This window comes from Piliocolobus tephrosceles, chromosome 11 (genome assembly GCF_002776525.5).
Source record: "Piliocolobus tephrosceles isolate RC106 chromosome 11, ASM277652v3, whole genome shotgun sequence".
Taxonomy (NCBI): Eukaryota; Metazoa; Chordata; class Mammalia; order Primates; family Cercopithecidae; genus Piliocolobus; species Piliocolobus tephrosceles.
Window position 1 is genome coordinate 119108547 of NC_045444.1, and position 19732 is coordinate 119128278.

Here is a 19732-nt window from a genome sequence, read left to right on the forward strand (position 1 = left end):
TGGCCTTGAAGTATTTGTAATTGCTAAACCATTTATGGTTTATTTAACCTTTATTAAAAACAACTGGAGCCTGGGCCTAGTAGTTCATACCTGTAATCCCAGTGCTTTGGGAGGCTGAGGCAAGAGAATTGTTTGCACCCAGAAGTTTGAGGTTACAGTGGGCTATGGGTGCAGCCCTGCACTCTAGCTTGGGCAACAGTGAGACACTGTCTCTAAGAAACAATAATAATAATTGATATGTAAAATATGGTAAATACATGCACAAATGTGAAGTTCATAGTTCAAAACATTTTTACATGTATATATACTTCTGTAGTCACCACTTCGATCATGATAGTGAACTTTTCTGGCACTCCAATTCCCTCTCCTTCCTGTGTAGTAGTCCCCTCTTCCCGTGATGAGTACTTTCCTGACATCTGTCACCATTTATTATCTATTTGTCTTAGTCTGTTTGTGTTGCTATAAAGGAATACCTGAGGCTGGGTGATTTATAAAGAAAAGAGGTTTATTTGGCTCATGGTTCTGTAGGCAGTACAAGAAACATCTACTTCCGGTGAGGGCTTCAGGCTGCCTCCACTCATAGTGGAAAGCAAAGGGGAGCCAGTTTGTTTAGATCTCATGGTGAGGGGAGCAAGAGAGAGAGAGAGGAGGGAGGTGTCAGGCTGTTTTTAACAACTAGGTCTCTTGGGAATAAATCAAGTAAGCACTGACTCATTACTGTGAGAGTGGCACCAAGGCATTCATGAGGGATCTGCCCATAATCCAGACACCTCCCATTAGACCTCATTTCCAGCATTGGTGATCAGATTTCAACATGAGATTTGCAGGGGTCAAATACCCAAACCATAGTACTCTTCTTGAACATCATATAAAAGGAATCATACAGTATATTTTTTTTCCTAGCCAGCTTGTTTTTCTAAACATGGTATCTGGGTGATTTCGCAATATCATTGTGAATATCAGTAATTTTTGTTGTTGTTGTTTGTTTTTTGAGACGAAGTCTCACTCTGCCCAAGCTGGAGTGCAATGGCATGATCTTGGCTCACTGTAGCCTCACTACAACCTCCGCCTCCTGGGTTCAAGCAGTTCTCCTGTCTCAGCCTCTTGAGTAGCTAGGATTACAGGTGCCCACTACCATGCCCAGCTAATGTTTGTAATTTAAGTAGAGACAGGGTTTCACCATTGTTGGCCAGGCTGGTCTGAACTCCTGACCTCACGTGATCCTCCCACCTCAGCCTCCCGCAGTGCTGGGATTACAGGCGTGAGCCACCACACCCGACTGGTTCTTTTTTAAAAATTGCTGAGTAATATTTCATTATGTGAGTATACTGCAGATTGATTTGCCTGTTGATGTACATTTACATTGATGGATGTAATACCCAAATGTCAGTTTTTGACAATTATAAATAAAGCTACTATGAATCTCTTATCTTTTGGTAGAAATATAACTTCAGTTTCCTTGGGCGTATGTGTAGCAGTTTGTTACGGGATCACAGAGTAGGTATACAGTTTAGATTTAATGGATATTGCCAATCTTTTTTGAAGTAGTTGAACTAATTTGCACTAATAAAGTTATTAATCTTGTGTTATCTTAATTCATATCTGGCTAAACTAAAAATCACTGACTGCTGTAGTGGGGACAGAACTACTAATTTGTTTAGTATATGTGGAGAGTGCTAGAGGAGTTGGTCTTTTTTCAGCTTTTGGAAAAACGTAGGTTGGGAATGGGAATGGGGGCAGATTCAGGTTCCTTGGTATTCATTCTGTGTTAGTCTTGTGGCAGACTATACATAGTACTGGCTGGACTCCATCCCAAATTTCACCATATTTTTTCTGGGTAAGTTTTGTGTAGCTAGGAAATAGAGATTTGTAGTAGCACTTTTTTTTTTTTTTTTTTTTTGAGACGGAGTCTCGCTTTTTTGCCCAGGCTGAAGTGCAGTGGCGTGATCTCAGCTCACTGCAACCTCTGTCTCCTGGGTTCAAGCAATTCTTCTGCCTCAGCCTCCCGAGTAGATGGGATCACAGGCGTGAGCCACCGTGCTGGCCACATAATTTTTATAATAAAGATCCAGGGGTTTTTCAAAGGTGTGTATGTTTTGAGTTCTTAGTGAAATAGTGGTGGTAGCTAATCTGTCTTCAAGACTTCTGGGAAGCAGTATGCGGGAACACTGTCAAAGTTGAAGTATCAGACACTGTGCTGGAGTGTGACTCAGCATCTGCTTTGGCTTCTTCTTGCTGATTTTACCCACATGGGACTTACTACGTAGATTTGCTACCTTTTTTGTTGAAAGTGATTTCCTGAGATGAGAAGTTGCTTCGTTCCTCTAGGCTGTGCCAGGCTGTAAGAAAATGGCAGGCTAAGAGGGAGAGGTCAGAGTCTGTCTGTTCTTTATAGTAAACTCAACAATAAGAAGGACCTAGGATGATTTCTTTCTCCTCCTGTGAAAATGTACTCAGGCCCACAAAGTGATAGATGAGGTCCCAAAGAGGAGATGAATAGTTAAAGAGGAAGTCATGAAAATTATAGAAAAATATAGGGAGAAAAAGAAAAATAATTATACTAATAATCAGATAAAATAACTTATAGTGAGGTCTAAATTTAGCTCAGTTATTTAGAAGTTGACAAAAAGTCTAGCTTATATAATATTCACTGACAAGTACAAGGATACAATTTATTGAAGAAGACAGCTTATTGGTATTATTGCATAAGGGATATATTAGTTGAAGTCACTTGTGTAATTTTGAGTAATGGACAAAGTCTGAAAAAGCAGTTATGTAGAAATATTCTTTCAGCTGTTTTTTTTTTAAATTATACTTTAAGTTCTAAGCTACATGTGCACAACGTGCAAGTTTGTTGCATAGGTGTACATGTGTCATGTTGGTTTGCTGCACCCATTAACTCGTCATTTACATTAGGTATTTCTCCTAATGCTATCTATCCCTCTCCCAGCCCCCCATCCTATGACAGGCCCTGGTGTGTGATGTTCCCCACCGTGTGTCGAAGTGTTCTCATTGTTCAGTTCCCACCTGTGAGAACGTGTGGTGATTGGTTTTCTGTCCTTGTGATAGTTTGCTCAGAATGATGGTTTCCAGCTTTATCCATGTCCCTGCAAAAAGGACACGAACTCATCCTTTTTTATGGCCGCGTGTTATTCCATGGTGTATATGTGCCATGTTTTCTTAATCCAGTCTATCATTGATGGACATTTGGGTTAGTTCCAAGTCTTTGCTGTTGTGAATAAGGCTACAGTAAACATACGTATGCACATTTCTTTATAGTAGCATGATTTATAATCCTTTGGGTATATACCCAGTAATGGGATCACTGGGTCAAATAGTATTTCTAGTTCTAGATTCTTGAGGAATTGCCACACTGTCTTTCACAGTGGTTGAACTAGTGTACACTCCCACCAACAGTGTAATTTTTTTGTTGTTGTTCTTGAGATGGAGGCTCACTCTGTTGTCCAGGCTGGAGTGCAATGGCATGATCTCAGCTTACTGCAACCTCTGCCTCCCAGGTTCAAGCAATTCTGCCTCAGCCTCCTGAAGAGCTGGGATAACAGGCATGAACCACCTCGACTGGCTAATTTTTGTATTTTTAGTAGAGACCAGGTTTTGCCATGTTGGCCATGCTGGTCTCAAACTCCTGGCCTCAAGAAATTCACTCACCTTGGCCTCCCAAAGTGCTGGGATTACAGGCATGAGCCAACGCACCCCGCCTCTCAGCTGTTTTTAAGTCGTGTCTTTAAAATATGCGATAGAACTTTCTTTGAAGTCCTTATCCCTAGTGTTGGAATAGCCAAAGAGAAAAGGCCAGAAGAGGGAGGGAAGAACCTGATTATCTTCTCTGTCAGAGTTGCTTTCAGCATGAGAAAGATGTGCTAATAGAGCGATCTCAGAACGAACAATATTTTGCCCACATTCCTTCCGAGGGACTGTCTTTTTCTGACTTCTTCCTCAAAGGTTTGAGTGCCCCTGTCTTTCAGAGATGTGAGGGTAAGTTCTCAGAATTCCTGAGACCTGCCAGTTCCACTATGCGATGCATTCCTGTCATCATCTGTCATTGTCCAGGATGAAAGTCCGTCTATTTATTCATCCTTTTTTGTAGTCTGATCTTCATACCACTCAGAGTTTCTTCTTCCCTTGACCAAATCTCTTGTTTAATTCCTAAGACTTTCCTCTTGAATTCTCTGAAATGTTATTTTTGTGTTAAACCTCTCCCTCGTGTTCATAAGATGTTTTCCGGCTTTCTTGTGGTAACTGAAGCCCAAATACCCTGGTAATCTTACCTTCCCTTTAGTTCTCTGAGGTTAACAGTAGATTTTCTTGCACTGTGGTATGTCAGGATGCAGACTCAGGGTCTTCATCCTTCTCCATTCACAGGCTCATTCTATTCCTTGATTAGGGTGGCTCTTCTGCGTAGCTTGCTGTTGTTCCTCTATGCAGTTCTTAGTATCCTTTCATACATTTTCTAGTTTAGGTGATACATGATATATGGTCAGGTTAGCCATTTTTTCTCTATCTTTGTGCAAAACTCTCTTTCTTCTGAAGTTCATGCTGTCTGACAATGCATCTCTCTTCCCTTCCTTAGTATCAGAAAAGGACCCTGTGGTCTTACCCTTTGATTCATTGTTTTTTCTATTTTACTCTCTGCCATTATCCTGAGGTTACTTTAGAGTCTATGTAGCTGATCTATCCAGTCCTCCCAGGTTCCTGGTTTCTTATCTTTTACTTTCATCTCCAGTTCTAGTAGTGCATTCATTTTTATTCCTACTGTACTTGCTTTTTGGCATTACCAACATCTTAAATTTGTCAACTCTCTTCTGTTTTTACACCCTTCCCCGTAGTGTCTAAATCACACTTCTGCCAGCACGCTCTACTTTGCCTCTTATTCTTCCCTTTACTGTGCTGACAAACCCCTAACCCTGGTTTCCTATGGGCTCTCTGCCCCATACGCAGGCTGCTATGTTGGAGAAAGAAGCCCACAACCTTGCAGATTAGCTTCCCTCTTGTATTAGCCTATTTTCATATTGCTGTAATGAACTGCCTGAGACTGGGTGATTTATAAAAGAAAGAGGTTTGGCCGGGCGCTCTGGCTCAAGCCTGTAATCCCAGCACTTTGGGAGGCCAAGATGGGCGGATCACGAGGTCAGGAGATCGAGACCATCCTGGCTAACACAGTGAAACCCCGTCTCTACAAAAAATATAAAAAACTGGCCGGGTGAGGTGGCGGGTGCCTGTAGTCCCAGCTACTCAGGAGACTGACGCATGAGAATGGCGTAAACCCGGGAGGCGGAGCTTACAGTGAGCTGAGATCCGGCCACTGCACTCCAGCCTGGGCAACAGAGCGAGACTCCGTCTCAAAAAAAAAAAAAAAAAAAAAAAAGAGAGGTTTAATTGACTCACAGTTTTTCATGCCTGGGGAGGCCGCAGGAAACTTACAATCATGGTAGAAGGAGAAGGGGAAGCAAGGCACCTTCTACACAAGGTGGTGGGAGAGAGAAGTGCCAACGAAAGCAGGAAGAGCCCCTTATAAAACCATCAGATCTGATAAGAACAGCGTGGGGGAAACTGCCCCCATTTAGTTACCTCCATTTGGTCTCTCCCTTGACACGTGGGGGTTATAGGGATTACAATTCAAGATGAGATTTGAGTGGGATTTGAGTGGGGACACAAAGCCTAACCATATTACTTCTCTATCTTTATTGGGTCTTTAGAGATACTGTAGATAAGTGCAACAAGGTGTCCTGAATTGGAGACTGGCACCGAACAAGGATGTTGTTGGAAAAACTGATTAAATCTGAATAAACTCTGAAATGTAGGTAATAGTGATGTACCAATGTTAGTTTCTTAGTTTTGACAAAGTATTGTGTAACCTAAGTTGTTAACATTTGGGGAAACTGACGGTACTTTCTGTGTTATCTTTGTAACTTTACAATCTATAATTATTTCTCAAGTTTATTTAAAAAAAAATCTCTAGCATAGAACACAGCAGCTATCAATTTCTTTAGTTTCCTCAAACCCTACCTTATCTTCTGTGTCATTTGCCTACTCTTCTGAGAAGATTGAAGCCGTCGGTTTGATGAATTCCCCTCAGTTTCCTTTATTTTTGTTTTTGTTGGTTTATTTTAAAATTATTTTTTATGTAGATTTTGTAGATACAGGATCTTGCTGTGTTTCCCAGCCTGGTCTCAAACTCCTGGGCTCAAGCAGTCTGCCTAACTCAGCCTCAGTGCTGGGATTCCAGGCATGGGCATTAGCTTGGTCTCAATTTCCTTTTAAATTCCCCTACCCCCTTCAATAAAATGCTACATAACCTTGGAAGCATTCTAAGTCATTTGGATCTACTTTCCTCTGGTTACAAGTAGATAGGAGTCGTTTTTGTTTCTATTTGTTCTGTGAAACCCTCATACTTCCTGCCTTCTCAGAGATTTCATTTACATGACATTTTTGTTGAATTGTTTCTTCACCTTTTGACTCTGCTAGTAATTTTCCACTGGGGATAGATCTGAAACAAAAAAATGGAAATTTTCTTTCCATTCTACTTTATTTCTCTTCTCTCACAGCTAAGAATCTTTTTTTTTTCTTTTTTTTTGGCGGAGTCTAGCTCTGTAGCCTAGGCTGGAGTGCAGTGGCATGATCTCGGCTCTCTGCAACCCCGCCTCCTGGGTTCAAGCGATTCTTCTGCCTCAGCCTCCCAAGTAGCTGGGAGTACAGGTGCACGCCACCACACCTGGCTAATTTTTGTATTTTTAGTAGAGACGGGAGTTTAATTTTTAGTAGAGACAGGAGTTTCAACATACTGGCCAGGCTGGTCTCAAACTCCTGACCTCATGATCCGCCTGCCTCGGCCTCCCAAAGTGCTTGGATTACAGGTGTAAGCCACCATGCCTGGCTGTTTTTTTTTTTTTTTGAGATGGAGTTTCGCTCTTGTTGCCCAGGCTGGAGTGCAGTGGCGCTATCTCAGCTCACCACAACTTTCAACTCCTGGGTTCAAGTGTTATTCCTGCCTCAGCCTCCTGAGTAGCAGGGATTACAGGCTTTTGCCACCACGCCCGGCTAATTTTTTATATTTTCAGTAGAGACGGGGTTTCTCCATGTTAGGCTGGTCTGGAATTCCCGACCTCAGGTGATCCTCCCGCCTTGGCCTCCCAAAGTGCTGGGATTACAGGCGTGAGCCACTGCACCCAGCCTTCCACAGCTAAGATTCTTAGTTTTGAGATGGAGTCTTGCTCTGTCACCCAGGCTGGAGTGCAGTGGTGTGATCTCAGCTCACTACAACCTCCGCCTTGAACCTTCCGGGTTCAAGAGATTCTCCTACCTCAGCCTTCTGAGTAGCTGGGATTCACGGGCGCCCGCCACCATGCCCGGCTAATTTTGTTTTGTTTTGTTTTGTTTTGTTTTGTATATTTAGTAGAGACGGGATTTCACCATGATGGCCAGGCTGGTCTTGAACACCTGACCTCGAGTGATCCACCCATGTTGGCCTCCTAAAGTGCTGGGATTATAGGCGTGGGCCTGTGCCGGCCTCACATGTAAGATTCTTGAAAGAGTTGACTGCATTTGTGGTCTTCCCTTCCTCACCTCCCAGTCATGCCTCATTCCATTGAAATCTGGCTTTGTCCCCCATGGTACTCCTAACAGCATTCTTCCAGGTCATCAGTGAGTTCGTTTCTGAAGCCAGTGAAGAATTTTCAGTCTTTCTCTTTTTTGACTTAAATATTTGAAACTTTTTTTTCTTTTGGAGACTGTCTCGCTGTCACCCAGACTAGAGTGCAGTGGTGCTATCATAGCTCACTGGAGCCCTGAACTAGGCTCAAACCATCCACCTCAGCCTCCCAAGTGGCTGGGACTAAGGCAAGTGCCACCATACCTGGCTAATTAAAATTTTACTTTTTTTGTAGAGATGAGCTCTCACTATGTTGCCTAGGTTGATCTCAAACTTCTGGCCTCAGATAATCCTCCTGCTTCAGTCTCCTAAAGCTTTGGAATTACAGTCGTGAGCCACGGCACCTGGCCTAATATTTGAAACTTTCAAATACTTTCCTTAAAAAAAAAATGTACCACTACCATCTTTGTTGTATGCACAAATTAGAAACTTAATAGGAAAAGAGAATTATCCACAATCCTACCACTCAGAAGTATTAACATTTTGGGGCATATCTATATATATCCAATGTATTTTAAAATGTTTTAAATATAATCATATTCTCTGTATTCTATAACTTGCCTTGAATACTTAATATGTTGTTGGTAACCTTTCATGTTAGTGAAGTTTAGTTACTCGTCACCTCACTCTTCCCTACTAGATCAAATTCATTCTCCTCCAAATAACTATCCTCAGTCATCTTTCTAAAGTACAAATTTTATCCTGGAAATATGAAATGCAAAGACTTTTGTGATGTAGCCACTGTTTTACCAGTCTTCACGTTAGTTTTTTAGCCTGTTGAACAAATTATCTTCCAAAAGAACCTAGGTCTTTCTCCTTTACCCTTTCCTGCACCTCTCCCTCTCCCCTTTTACCCTTAAAGACTGCCTCATTCTTAGTATCTGATTTTTGGAGTCCTTATAATACGGTTTGACCTTGTGCGAACTGCTTAACTTTTCTCTGTGCCTCATTTCCTCATCTACAAAATTGGGCCAAAGAATCTATGTCAAATTAAAAGAATACATATAAAGCACTTTGAACTCTTAGCACATAGTTAGCTCTCAATAAATGCTAGCAAATAGTATAATTCAACAGATCTTCAGTGTTATGCTTCTCATTTTAGGATAATCTTCCCAGTATTCCCAGAGCTTACTTTGCATAGTTCATTGTAGTCCTTATCACGTGGTACTCATTGTTTTTTTATTAGACTGGTGCTTTGAGGGCAGGAGTTGTCATTGTATTCCTTGTTCATAATGCATCCAAGTAATCTGGTTGGGGTTACCAGATAATACTAGCAGTATCCATTAGATTTTTATATTGGATCAAAGAAATTATTTCATGGGATTTTGTTTAGAAAATCTGCTCTTATTTATATATTTTTGTATATGAAGTATGTTATTCTGTAGAAGAGGTTGGGGCTACTAGTAAAAGTTTGGGACTGGGAGAGTTTAGGACACGGATCCTTTGGCCAGCCCTTCGGGTGGCCAGTAATTTGTAGTAATGGCTTTTAACTTTTTGCAGTTTGGAGTTTAAAAAGTAAGCAAGATGAGGCTGGTCACCATGGCTCACACTTGTAATCCATCCACCACTTTGGGAGGCCAAGGCGGGTGGATCACTTGAGGTCAGGAGTTTGAGACTAGCCTGGCCAATATGGCAAAATCCTATCTCTACTAAAAATACAAAAATTACCTGGGTGTGGTGTTCGGCACCTGTAATCCCAGCTACTGGGATGGCTGAGGCAGAAGACTTGCTTGAACCTGGGAGGCCGAGATTGCAGTGAGCCGACATTGCATCACTGCACTCCAGCCCCGGTGACAGAGCAAGGCTCTGTCTCAAAAAAAAAAAAAAAAAAAAAAAATCATATCGGAGCACACCCTTCTCCCCATCCCCAAATACCCTTTTGTTAAAAATTTTAAAAAGAGCAAAGTAAATAAGCCACAGTGGTGCATGCCTATAGTTTCAGCCACTGGGGAGGCTGAGGTGGGAGGATTGCTTGAGCTGAGGAGTTCAAGTCCAGCCTGGGTAACAGTGAGACCCTGTCTCAAAAACATAAAAGTTAAAAAATAAATAAGAGTTGGTTTTTTTTTTTTAATTTTTAAATAGGTCCTATAGCTTTTGAGGATTTGAGATTTCTACTAGGTTAAAATTTATTTTAAAATACACGTGACAAGATTTCAAAAGTACAAAAAGGTAACTCAATGGAAGATAGATCTTGCCCACTCCATACTTCCAGTTCCTCTTTCTAGAGGACTATCACTTAGGTGAACTTGAATTTTCTGTAAAGACATCATATTATACACTAAGCAACTGTGATTTTAGAAGTCTGTCTAGTAGAGATAAAGGCATAAATGTATGAATAAAAGGTTTTTTATTGCAGCATTGTTCGTAAAGGCAAAAAAGTAAAAGTTATCCATTTCTATAGAATGTTATACAGCTTGCTTTTTTTTTTGGCACAGAGTCTTGCTCTGTTGCCCAGGCTGGAGTGCAGTGGTGCGATGTCAGCTCACTGTAGCCTCTACCTCCTGGGATCAAATGATTCTCATGCCTCAGCCTCCTGAGTAACTGGGATTACAGGCGTGCACCACCACACCCAGCTAATTTTTTGTATTTTTAGTAGAGACAGGGTTTCACCATATTAGCCAGGCTGGTCTTGAACTCCTGGCCTCAACTTGATTCACCTTTCTTGGCCTCCCAAAGTCCTGGGATTACAGACATGAGCCACTGTGCCCGGCCCATTTTAGCTTTTAAAAACTGCAACTTAACTCTGTATCTGTTTATTAGAAGTTTGTCCATGCAAATATATTGAGAGAATTGCCTGTCTCAGAATAAGGTATATAGTATGATTCTTGCTTTATAATAGCAAATAGCTAATCCCCTTTCCCCACCACATATATGTGAACATGTTTGAGTGTGAAGTATGGAGGGGTACACACTAGGCTGTTAACATGTTTACCTCAGGAAATAGGAATAGCGGAGAGGCAAGAGGAATTGTGAACTTCTTGGAGGTTAGTATGGGCTCTATTTTACTTATAGAGAATGTGGTGAGAGTAGTACCTCGGGGGAGAAAACTAGAGTCAGTGAATTTGAGTTTAGTGAAAGGTTTGGGCTAGAGATCTCTACCTCTGTGGTCTTTCTCTTTCTTCCTATATCAGCCTGTACAGTGATTGCTGAGGCTTTGTTCTTGTTCTTTCTTAAGATTTCTGCTTTGGGGTAGCCTTATTCAATTTTTGGTTGTAACTTTATGGATTCACTTCCATTAAATCTGTATCTTTCTATTCTGACTACTCTTCAACTCTAGGTCTTTTGGATACCTCCTCAAGCACCTTGCACTTATTTTGTTCAAAACCATCCTCAGTATCCATCCCCCCAAATTCATTTTGCTGTTTTCTGCTTCCTTTTAAGCTTTATAATACATGTTTGAAAAATACCCCCAACATTCAGTCCTATAGATTCCATTCCATTTCTGTTATCCTGTGTTTTAGATTTTCCCTTCCAGAGGGAGCAGTGCTTTTACTGTTTTGGGAACTATTTTATGGAGTAGGTGTTTGAATAGATCCTTGGTTTTGTACGAGCCATTCTAAGGGAGGGAGGTCGGGCTTCTGGGGGAAGGGTGTGTCATAGCACAACTAAAGAGGAAGGAAAATGCAGTGGACAGTAGAAAGTTCTCATTTGGCCTTGAGTTGGGAGGTGAAACAATAGGAGATTGAGTTGGAGAGGGAGGCATGGATTGTCAGATTGATGGTACATAGTAGGTGTGATTGGACTTTTTTAGAGGAGTGTAGGCCATGATCAGAAAGGTGCCTTAGGAAAATCGATCTTGAGGCCCAGTCAGGGAAGCGAATGAGAACTTTTGTTATAATAATCCAGACATGCATTAATAGAGTTTGGACTATAATGAGAGGAATGCAAGAGGAATCTTGAAGGAGAAGTAGGCTAAATTTGAGACAAAATGACTGGATATAAGGGATGGAGTAGAGAGAGTTTCAGATGATCTGGGCTTTTGAGACTGGCTGACCAGTAAACTGAAAACAGTAGTGCCTTGATGATGTGATCAGTCGTTGATCCCATGCCACACTGGTCATGGGAGAGAAAAATCAAATTTGTGGTTAATTGCAGGGGTGGGATCATCTCTCCCAGCCAGTGTCCAGTTAGAAATTTGTGGGCAGATTTTTAATTGCTGTTGTTAAAATGACACTCCTACTCTCTGCATGCCCTCTTTGCCATTCTGTAATTTAGAGGGAGATAAAGATGGGCAGAGAAGTACCAGGATAGTGCTGGTAATGGAGGAAAAGGGAGGTCAGAGTTTCAACAAAAGACAGTCTGCAGAGGCAGAATAGCATGATGGAGCAGAGCGTCCAGAGTCTGGTTCAAATCCTGAATTGCTTTATAAACTCAGAGCCCTTTTCTTTTTCCTTTCCTTTCCCTTTTCTTTTTCTTTTCTTTTCCTTTTTCCTTACTGGGTCTGGCTCTGTTGCCCAGGCTGGAGGGACTCACTACAGTCTCAACCTCCTGGACTCAAGCAGTCCTCCCACCTCAGCCTCCCAAGTAGCTTGGACTACAGGAGCATACCACCACGCGCGACTAAGTTTTGTATTTTGTGTAGAGATGAGGTTTTTGCCGTGTTGTCCAGACTGTTCTTGAGCTTCTGAGCTCAAGTGATCTGCATCCCTCTGCTTCCCAAAGTGCTGAGATTACAGGTGTGAGGCACTGCACCTGGCCTCCAGAGCTATTTTCCAAAGGTCACAAGTCTTCTAGGAGTTTAAGCTGAAAACATTTGGATAGTTGGAGTTTAAAATGTTGCCCTAAGCTCCTTTTAACACCTCGTTACATTCTTAGAAAAGACTATTCAGAAATAATGCACAGTTTCCATTCCAGCTAATTTATAATTTAGAGGCAGAGTGTAAGACCATGCCTCCAGTACATGTAAATACATTAAACCTGGGCTCGTTGAAATTGATTTGGAAGGAGCTGTCTGGGATGAGCAACTCAGAATTAAGAGAATACAGTATTTTTAAGTACATAAGTTAGATTTCTCCAGCATTCATGCCTCTTTGATTTCCTGCTTTGAATCATAAAGAAGAATGAGCAGAACACTGTTCTGAGTAAAGCAGGTCTCTTTATTTGATAATTAAATCACTTGGTTTATTATTTTTAGGTTTTTTTTTTAAATTAACCTTTCAAGCTTTTATTTAAATGACATGATCCAGGATGGATTTTAGATTTTGTTGAAAGCAGCCACATCCATGGACTGCATGCACATAGTCCACAAAAGCAGTGATCTGCTTCTCCAGCATATCTGTTCCAACTTTATCTTCAACTACACAATGTATTTGAAGTTTCTTAATTCTGTATCCCACTTGAACTAGTTCACATGAGCCCCATACTAAGCCATCTGCTTGAATGCCTCTGATGTACTCCTCTAATTTCGCCATAACTGTCTTACCATCCCAAGGTTTCACATCTAGTAAGATGGAAGACTTGACGACAAGTGCAGGTTTTTTGGCTTTCTTCGATTCATATTGTGCAAGGCATTCTTCCCTTAGCCTCTTCGCTTCTTCACTTTTCTCCTCCCATCAGATCCAAAGAGATCAATGTCATCATCATCTTTACTATTTAGCTCCTCTTCCTATAGTGTCTTCCACATCCACAGGACCATACTTGCCCAAAGCTTGCTTCAGTCCTGGAAGGCTGGCCTTTTCTTTTTTGTAAGACTTGATGTGATTATACCAACAAAGGGCATGAGACAAGTCAGCAGGCGGTAGGCTGGACACTGCTTCAAATACTGCCACATCTTCTTGTGATGGCACATACCCCTCGATGTAGCTCTTGTCCACCAGGTAATTGTTGAGCACCTGGAGGCCGGCAGGACTTTTCAGGTCTCCGAAATCCATGGCGTCAGCTGTATCTGAGAGCTGGGGAGCAGCAGAAAGGTCACAAACTGGGTACCTTGCGCTGAGAAAGGAAAAAAATATTCTTAGGTTTTTAAGAGTTCTTCAGAAATCTTTACTTTAGGGGCTGGGTGCGGTGGCTCATGCCTGTAGTCCCAGCATTTTGGGAAGCCGAGGCAGGTGGATCACTTAAGGTTGGGAGTTCGAGACCAGCCTGGCCAACATGGTGAAACCCTGTCTCTACTAAAAATACAAAAATTAGCTGGGTGTGATGGTGCACGCCTGTAATCCCAGCCACTCAGGAGGCTGAGGCAGGAGAATCACTTGAACCTGGGAGGCAGAGGTTGCAGTGAGCCAAGTGCAGAGTGCCACTGCACTCCAGCCTGGGCAATAGAGCGAGACTCAGTCTTAACAAAAAAACAAGTCTTTACATTAGGAAATAATTTTCTTGTGGAAACCATGTTGTAAATGGTAGTTGGTTTCCAGCTCAAGACAGTGAAAAATCTTCTGAGCTCTTAATGGTTGTGCATTGTAGTAGTTTTGCAGTACTTAAAGATTTATAGGTGCAATGATAAAGTGGACCCAAACAGGATTTCCTTGCTTGTTGTTCGTTAGATTCTGCTTGAATCTGGGGCTTCGTTTATATTTCAAGACTGCTGCCTGAAGGGGCTTCATCTATATCATTTGTGTTAATAGTGACCCTGGAGTTTTGTGCTTTGCAGAACCTATGTGGGCATATGTGATGGCCTTGTAGTAAGTTAAAGGGGAAGATATTAAATCACTAACAATGAATTTAGTATTTTCACAAATAGCAAATACTTTGAATTTTAGTTGAGATTTACCTGCTTTATAAATTCAGTCTGATTTAAATCCTGACTTGCTTTATAAATGCAGAGCCATTATTCAATGCTCTAAAATCCTTTACGGGTTTGAGTTTAAAACATTTGGCTAGATGGGGCTTAAAATGGTGGTAAAACCACGCCTTCAGGATGTTTAGTATTAAAAGAAAAACATTACAGTTGATGTTGTCTCTACAGCTCTAGTTGATGTAGTCTCTTCAGCTCTGTTTGTCATCCAGATAGGTCCACATACTTTTCGAAAACACACTGAATTGATTTATGTTACAAAAGGTCATAAGACTGATTTGTAAGCAGTGATACCTGTTTTAGTTTAACAGTGGGCACCTTTCCTGGGGTCTGATCATTTCTACCTTGACAAGTCATTCATTTGCAATGTATCATAATTTTAATTGAATGTTAACATGTCAACTGTAAGATTAATCATTTTGTGCATTACTGAGAAAGAAAGGAATACTACCAAGAAGACTCTGTTGCATCTGGCACGGGCTTTTCTTGTTAGAATTATTTTATATTTTTTAAAAAAGCTCTTTTAAACTTATTTAGCAAATAAGAATGGATTTTTATTGTACAGTGTATCCTTTTATTGCATGTATGAAAATGAAAATAGAAGTAAAATACATTTGTTAAGATAGTCCTAAGATTTCTGGGTATTTAGAGTCTGACTTTTCTAAATCGCTTTTCAACTTGGCATTATAGAAGTCTCCTTGTGCTTTCTTCCTCCCTCTCCCCACCAGTCATTCAAAGTATTGGTGATACAGTAGTTAAGGGAATGCTCCATTATTCTGTCATCAGTTTAAAAATTAGTCATTTGATGTTTGTGAAGATTTTAAGAGCAATATAAGCTGTTTAGTTTTTAACCCCTTTTAGTACTTCAGGGCTGCTGCATGTGGTCATATGGGTTGTGCAGTGTCATGTATCAGTATCAATAGCAAACCATAACAGACTCCATTGGCTTGTGTGTTTTTCCCCCCTTTCTTTCTGAGGTCCTGTAAATCACTTGGAATCATTCTCTGAATGATGAATAGTTACTTCGCTAATATTCCATGGCTGTATTTGCTTCTTTTCTGTTATACAACAAATTTAGTTTTGATACAGAATCATATTATTTTGAAGACATTTAAAGTGGCAATTTTAAAATTGGCCCTTGTTCAGACAGCTGTAACACAACTCGCACCCAGCCAGTAGCAGTTGTAACTTGGCATCAGTTTTAAGATTCATTCTAATTTCAGAAAATTAAAATGTTAAAGTGTGTTTTCTTTTTTTATTTTAATTTTTTTTTTTGGTTGAGACGGAGTCTCGCCCTGTCACCCAGGCTGGAGTGCAGTGGCACGATCTCAGCTCACTGCAAGCTCCGCCTCCCGGGTTTACGCCATTCTCCTGCCTCAGCCTCCCAAGTAGCTGGGACTACGGGCGCCCGCCACCTCGCCCGGCTAGTTTTTTGCCTTTTTTTTTTTTAGTAGAGACGGGGTTTCACTGTGTTAGCCAGGATGGTCTTGATCTCCTGACCTTGTGATCCGCCCGTCTTGGCCTCCCAAAGGGCTGGGATTACAGGCTTGAGCCACCGCGCCCAGCCAATTTTTTTTTTTTTTTTTTTTAAATTGAGACAAGGTCTTGCTCTTTTGCCCAGGCTGGAGTGCATTGGTGCAATCATGGCTCATTGTATTCTCAACCTCCATGGCATAAGTGATCCTCCCACCTCAGCCTCCCTAGTAGCTGGGACTACAAGTTCGCACCATCATGCCCAGCTAATTTTTGTATATTTTTGTGGAGACAGGATTTTGCCAGGTTGCCCAGGCTGGTCTTCAACTCCCGGGCTCAAGCGATCCACCCACCTTTGCCTTCCAAAGTGCTGGGGATTACAGGTGTGAGCCACCATGCCCGGCAGTTATGTTTTCTTTGAATCACCAGTTGTTTTAAGAGGTGAGGAGGGGCTGGGTGCGGTTGCTCATGCCTGTGATCCTAGCACTTTGGGAGGCCAAGGCAGGTGGATCATGAGGTCAGGAGATGAGACCATCCTGGCTAACATGGTGAAACCTTGTCTCTACTAAAAATCAAAAAAAAAAAAAAAAAAAAAAATAGCTGGGTGTGGTGGCACATGCCTGTAGTCCCGGCTACTCAGGAGGCTGAGGCAGGAGAATGGTGTGAACCTGGGAGGCGGAACTTGCAGTGAGCCTTGATCGCACCACCTGTACTCTATCCTGGGCGACAGAGCGAGACTGTCCCCCCCAAAAAAAAGATGAGGAGGGTACTAAGTTTACCTCAGTTTTAGTCTGGTTTGCACCTTTTGTGTGATGGGGGAGCAGGGAGTCAGGGTCAAGTAAGAACATGATAATCTCCCTTGGAGTCTGCTTGGTTGACACAGGACTGGAAGTACCTTTCAGAAAGAAGGCAGATAAATGAATAGCTGATTATAAAGGTTAACACACTTTTACTTTGCTGTTTCTAAGCTTTAGACGTTTGTAGTTTATTATTTTTTAGATCATTTAAACAGAGGCAACAGGGTGATAAAGGGAGAGACCCTTAACTTGGTCCCCAGTGCCCTGTATGATGTATATTAGAGATATTTTACAGTATACAGTTGTCCCTGAGTATGTGTGGGGTTTCGTTCTAGAATGTCCTTCAGATGTTAAAATCCTTGGATGCTCAGGTCCAAGGATAATGTAAAATGGCGTAGTATTTGCGTATAACCTGTGTACATACTTCTATATACTTTAACACCTCTAGGTTACTTATAATGCTTAATACAACAGAAATGCTGTGTAAATAGTTGTTCCGCTGTATTGTTTAGGGAATAATGGCAAGGAAAATAAGTATCTATACATGCTGGTACAGATGTAGTTTTTTTCCATCCGAAGTTGGTTGAATCCATTGACCAGAACCCATGGATATGGAGGTCCAGTTATTTTTACAATTTTTATAGTATTTTCCATTTTTAAGCTCTCATATCTTAAGACTACTTTCAAAATGTCACTTGTGAAATTCATTAGTTTATTATTTTAACTTGACAATCTGAGGCAACTTTAAAAAAATGTATATTTTTTTTATTTAAAAACTTTTTTTTTTTTTTTTTTTTTTTTTATGAGATGGAGTCTCTCTTTGTTGCCCAAGCAGATCTTGAACTCCTGAGCCCAAACCATCTGCCTGGCTTGGCCTCCCAAATTATGAATTTATTTTTATTTATTTATTTTGTAGAGACGGGGTCTCACTGTATCGCCTAGGCTGGAGTGCAGTGGCAGGACCACACCTCACTGCAGCCCCAAACTCCTGGGCTCAGGTGATCCCTCTACCTCATCCTCCCAGGCAGCTAAAACTACAGGCATGTACCACCATGCCCAGTTGATCTTAAAATTTTTTTTTTAGAGACCACGTCTCCAAATCCTGGGCTCAAACAATTCTCCCATCTCGGCCTCCCAAAGTGCTGGAATTACAGGTATGAGCCTGTAATATAAGTACTTGCCTGGTGGTTCCTGGCCTGATCCAAGATAATTTTTAAAAGAAGCACTAGGCTCGAGAGGCTGAGACAAGAAGATCACTTGAGGTCAGGCCAGGAGCTTGAGACCAGCTTGAGCAACATAGTGAGACACACTGTCTGTTAAAAAAAATCACTAGGGGGTAAAATTCTAAACGCAGAAAGTGAGGAGAGTTGAAGCTCTGCGATGGGTAAGTTGGGTCCTTATTTTAATAATCTTTGATGTACCTCATAGTGATAGGGGAGCCATTACTAGGAAGTAATAGAAACTAAAATGTAAATATATTACCCTTCACTTGCCATTGTTCCAGGGATAAAGGGAGAGAATCCTTAACTTAGTCCCCAGTGTCCTGTGTGGTCTGTTCATACCTGTCTCTCTAGCTTCATCTTAAACTATGCCTCATTCCCCCAGATTAACATAGAAAGGTGGGGAGTCAGAATATAAGGGTTGATTTCTTCATTTCACTTTGCCTGCTATATTATTGTTTTAAGTAGTAATTTTAAAATCTCATTTTTGTGACTCTGGTTGAGAGGAGCATAAATAAAATACTCTCTAGCTGTACTTTCTGGCCTGGAATTCCACATTTAATCTCAACTAATTGTATGGAGATATTTTTCTCGTTAACAGTTTCTTCACATAGAAAAATCTATTGTAAAAATACGGAAAAGAATGGCAGCGGAAACGCAGACACTGAACTTTGGGCCTGAATGGTGAGTTTTCAAAATCTCATCCTCTTTGATATTGGATGACTAATACAGTAGTAAAGTATTTGACAGGTGCTAGGTGGTTTATAAATGTGCATGTTTTTGAGACTTTTGCTTTATGTGCCTCGCTGAAAACAATGTGTTAGTTCAGGAATAAATTATATTTGGTAAATGAGTGTATTCTATACTTAATTAAAATTTTTTTCTTTGTCTGGTCATATATGTAATGATGGCGGGAATCTGACCCTCCTAGAGAATTATTTTCTGTTTATTTAAGTCATTGTCTAGGTGCATATACAATTTTATGTAAGTATAATTATAACATTTTTATGTCTGTATGTTTTATGCTACATTGTTTTGTCATTGCTATTCATAGATTCTATGGATTCTATGAATTCATAGATTCAATGAAAACTATTTGAGAAATAGTTTTCACTGAAGTATTATTTGAAAGATGGGCCAGGCAGGTAGTTCAGTGTTACACTAGCTGTTAGCAGTAGCCTATCTAGGATTGAGTTAGCATTGGACATGATAACGATTAATTGGCCTTTGAGTCTTTTACAGATGTGTTTGGACCCCGAATATGGAATTCTCATGGAATTTTGAGATCCATCACATTGTAGTGTGGCTTTCCCCCCTCCCCTCCTTTCTTTTTCCCCAGAGTTGGTGATTGAAGATCCTCTCTTCAGTGGCATCAATAATAATAATTAATTTTTCTATTCAAACCTCAGGCAACCCCTTTGGTAATATCAGAAGCAGTATCTAAAATAGATAAATTGGATTTGTGTCTTAAACTCTTGGTTGTTCAGGTGGGAGTGGTTCAATAAATGATATAGACTTCCTTTGGTAACTCTGTTTGAGGAGTCTTATTAACTTACCCTATTAGAAACATTTCTTTTTATTAATATATGTGATCTCGAAGTTTTCTTAACCTTTATAGCCAGCATTTGGAGACTGAGGAGAAAGCACTATTTGAAGTTCTAAGAACTGATGGAACTCCTGTATTTTGAGAGTCTATTTAGAACATGTTAACCTAAGTAATGCTGTACTTGTTTCAGTTATTCGTTTATATTTTAAAAATGATTTTCTTATTATCAAATTAATATGTTTCTAAAAAAATTAGAAATAACTAGTAAGCCAGAAAATATCATCATAATTTCAA

The 19732-nt window shown here is 40.7% G+C and overlaps 1 protein-coding gene and 1 pseudogene across 4 annotated transcripts in view; one reads left to right on the forward strand and one right to left on the reverse strand.

Moving 5' to 3' along the window:
- Window positions 1-19732, forward strand: part of GIGYF2 (GRB10 interacting GYF protein 2) — a 165765-nt gene that overhangs the window by 20213 nt on the left and 125820 nt on the right. For all 4 annotated transcript variants that reach the window (XM_023188562.1, XM_023188560.1, XM_023188563.1 and 1 more), the window contains one exon: window positions 18494-18576. In XM_023188562.1, the coding sequence (XP_023044330.1) occupies window positions 18536-18576 (41 nt within the window). In that variant the 5' untranslated portion in view covers window positions 18494-18535. The remainder of the gene's footprint in view (window positions 1-18493; window positions 18577-19732) is intronic.
- LOC111523748 lies at window positions 12864-13539 on the reverse strand (annotated as a pseudogene).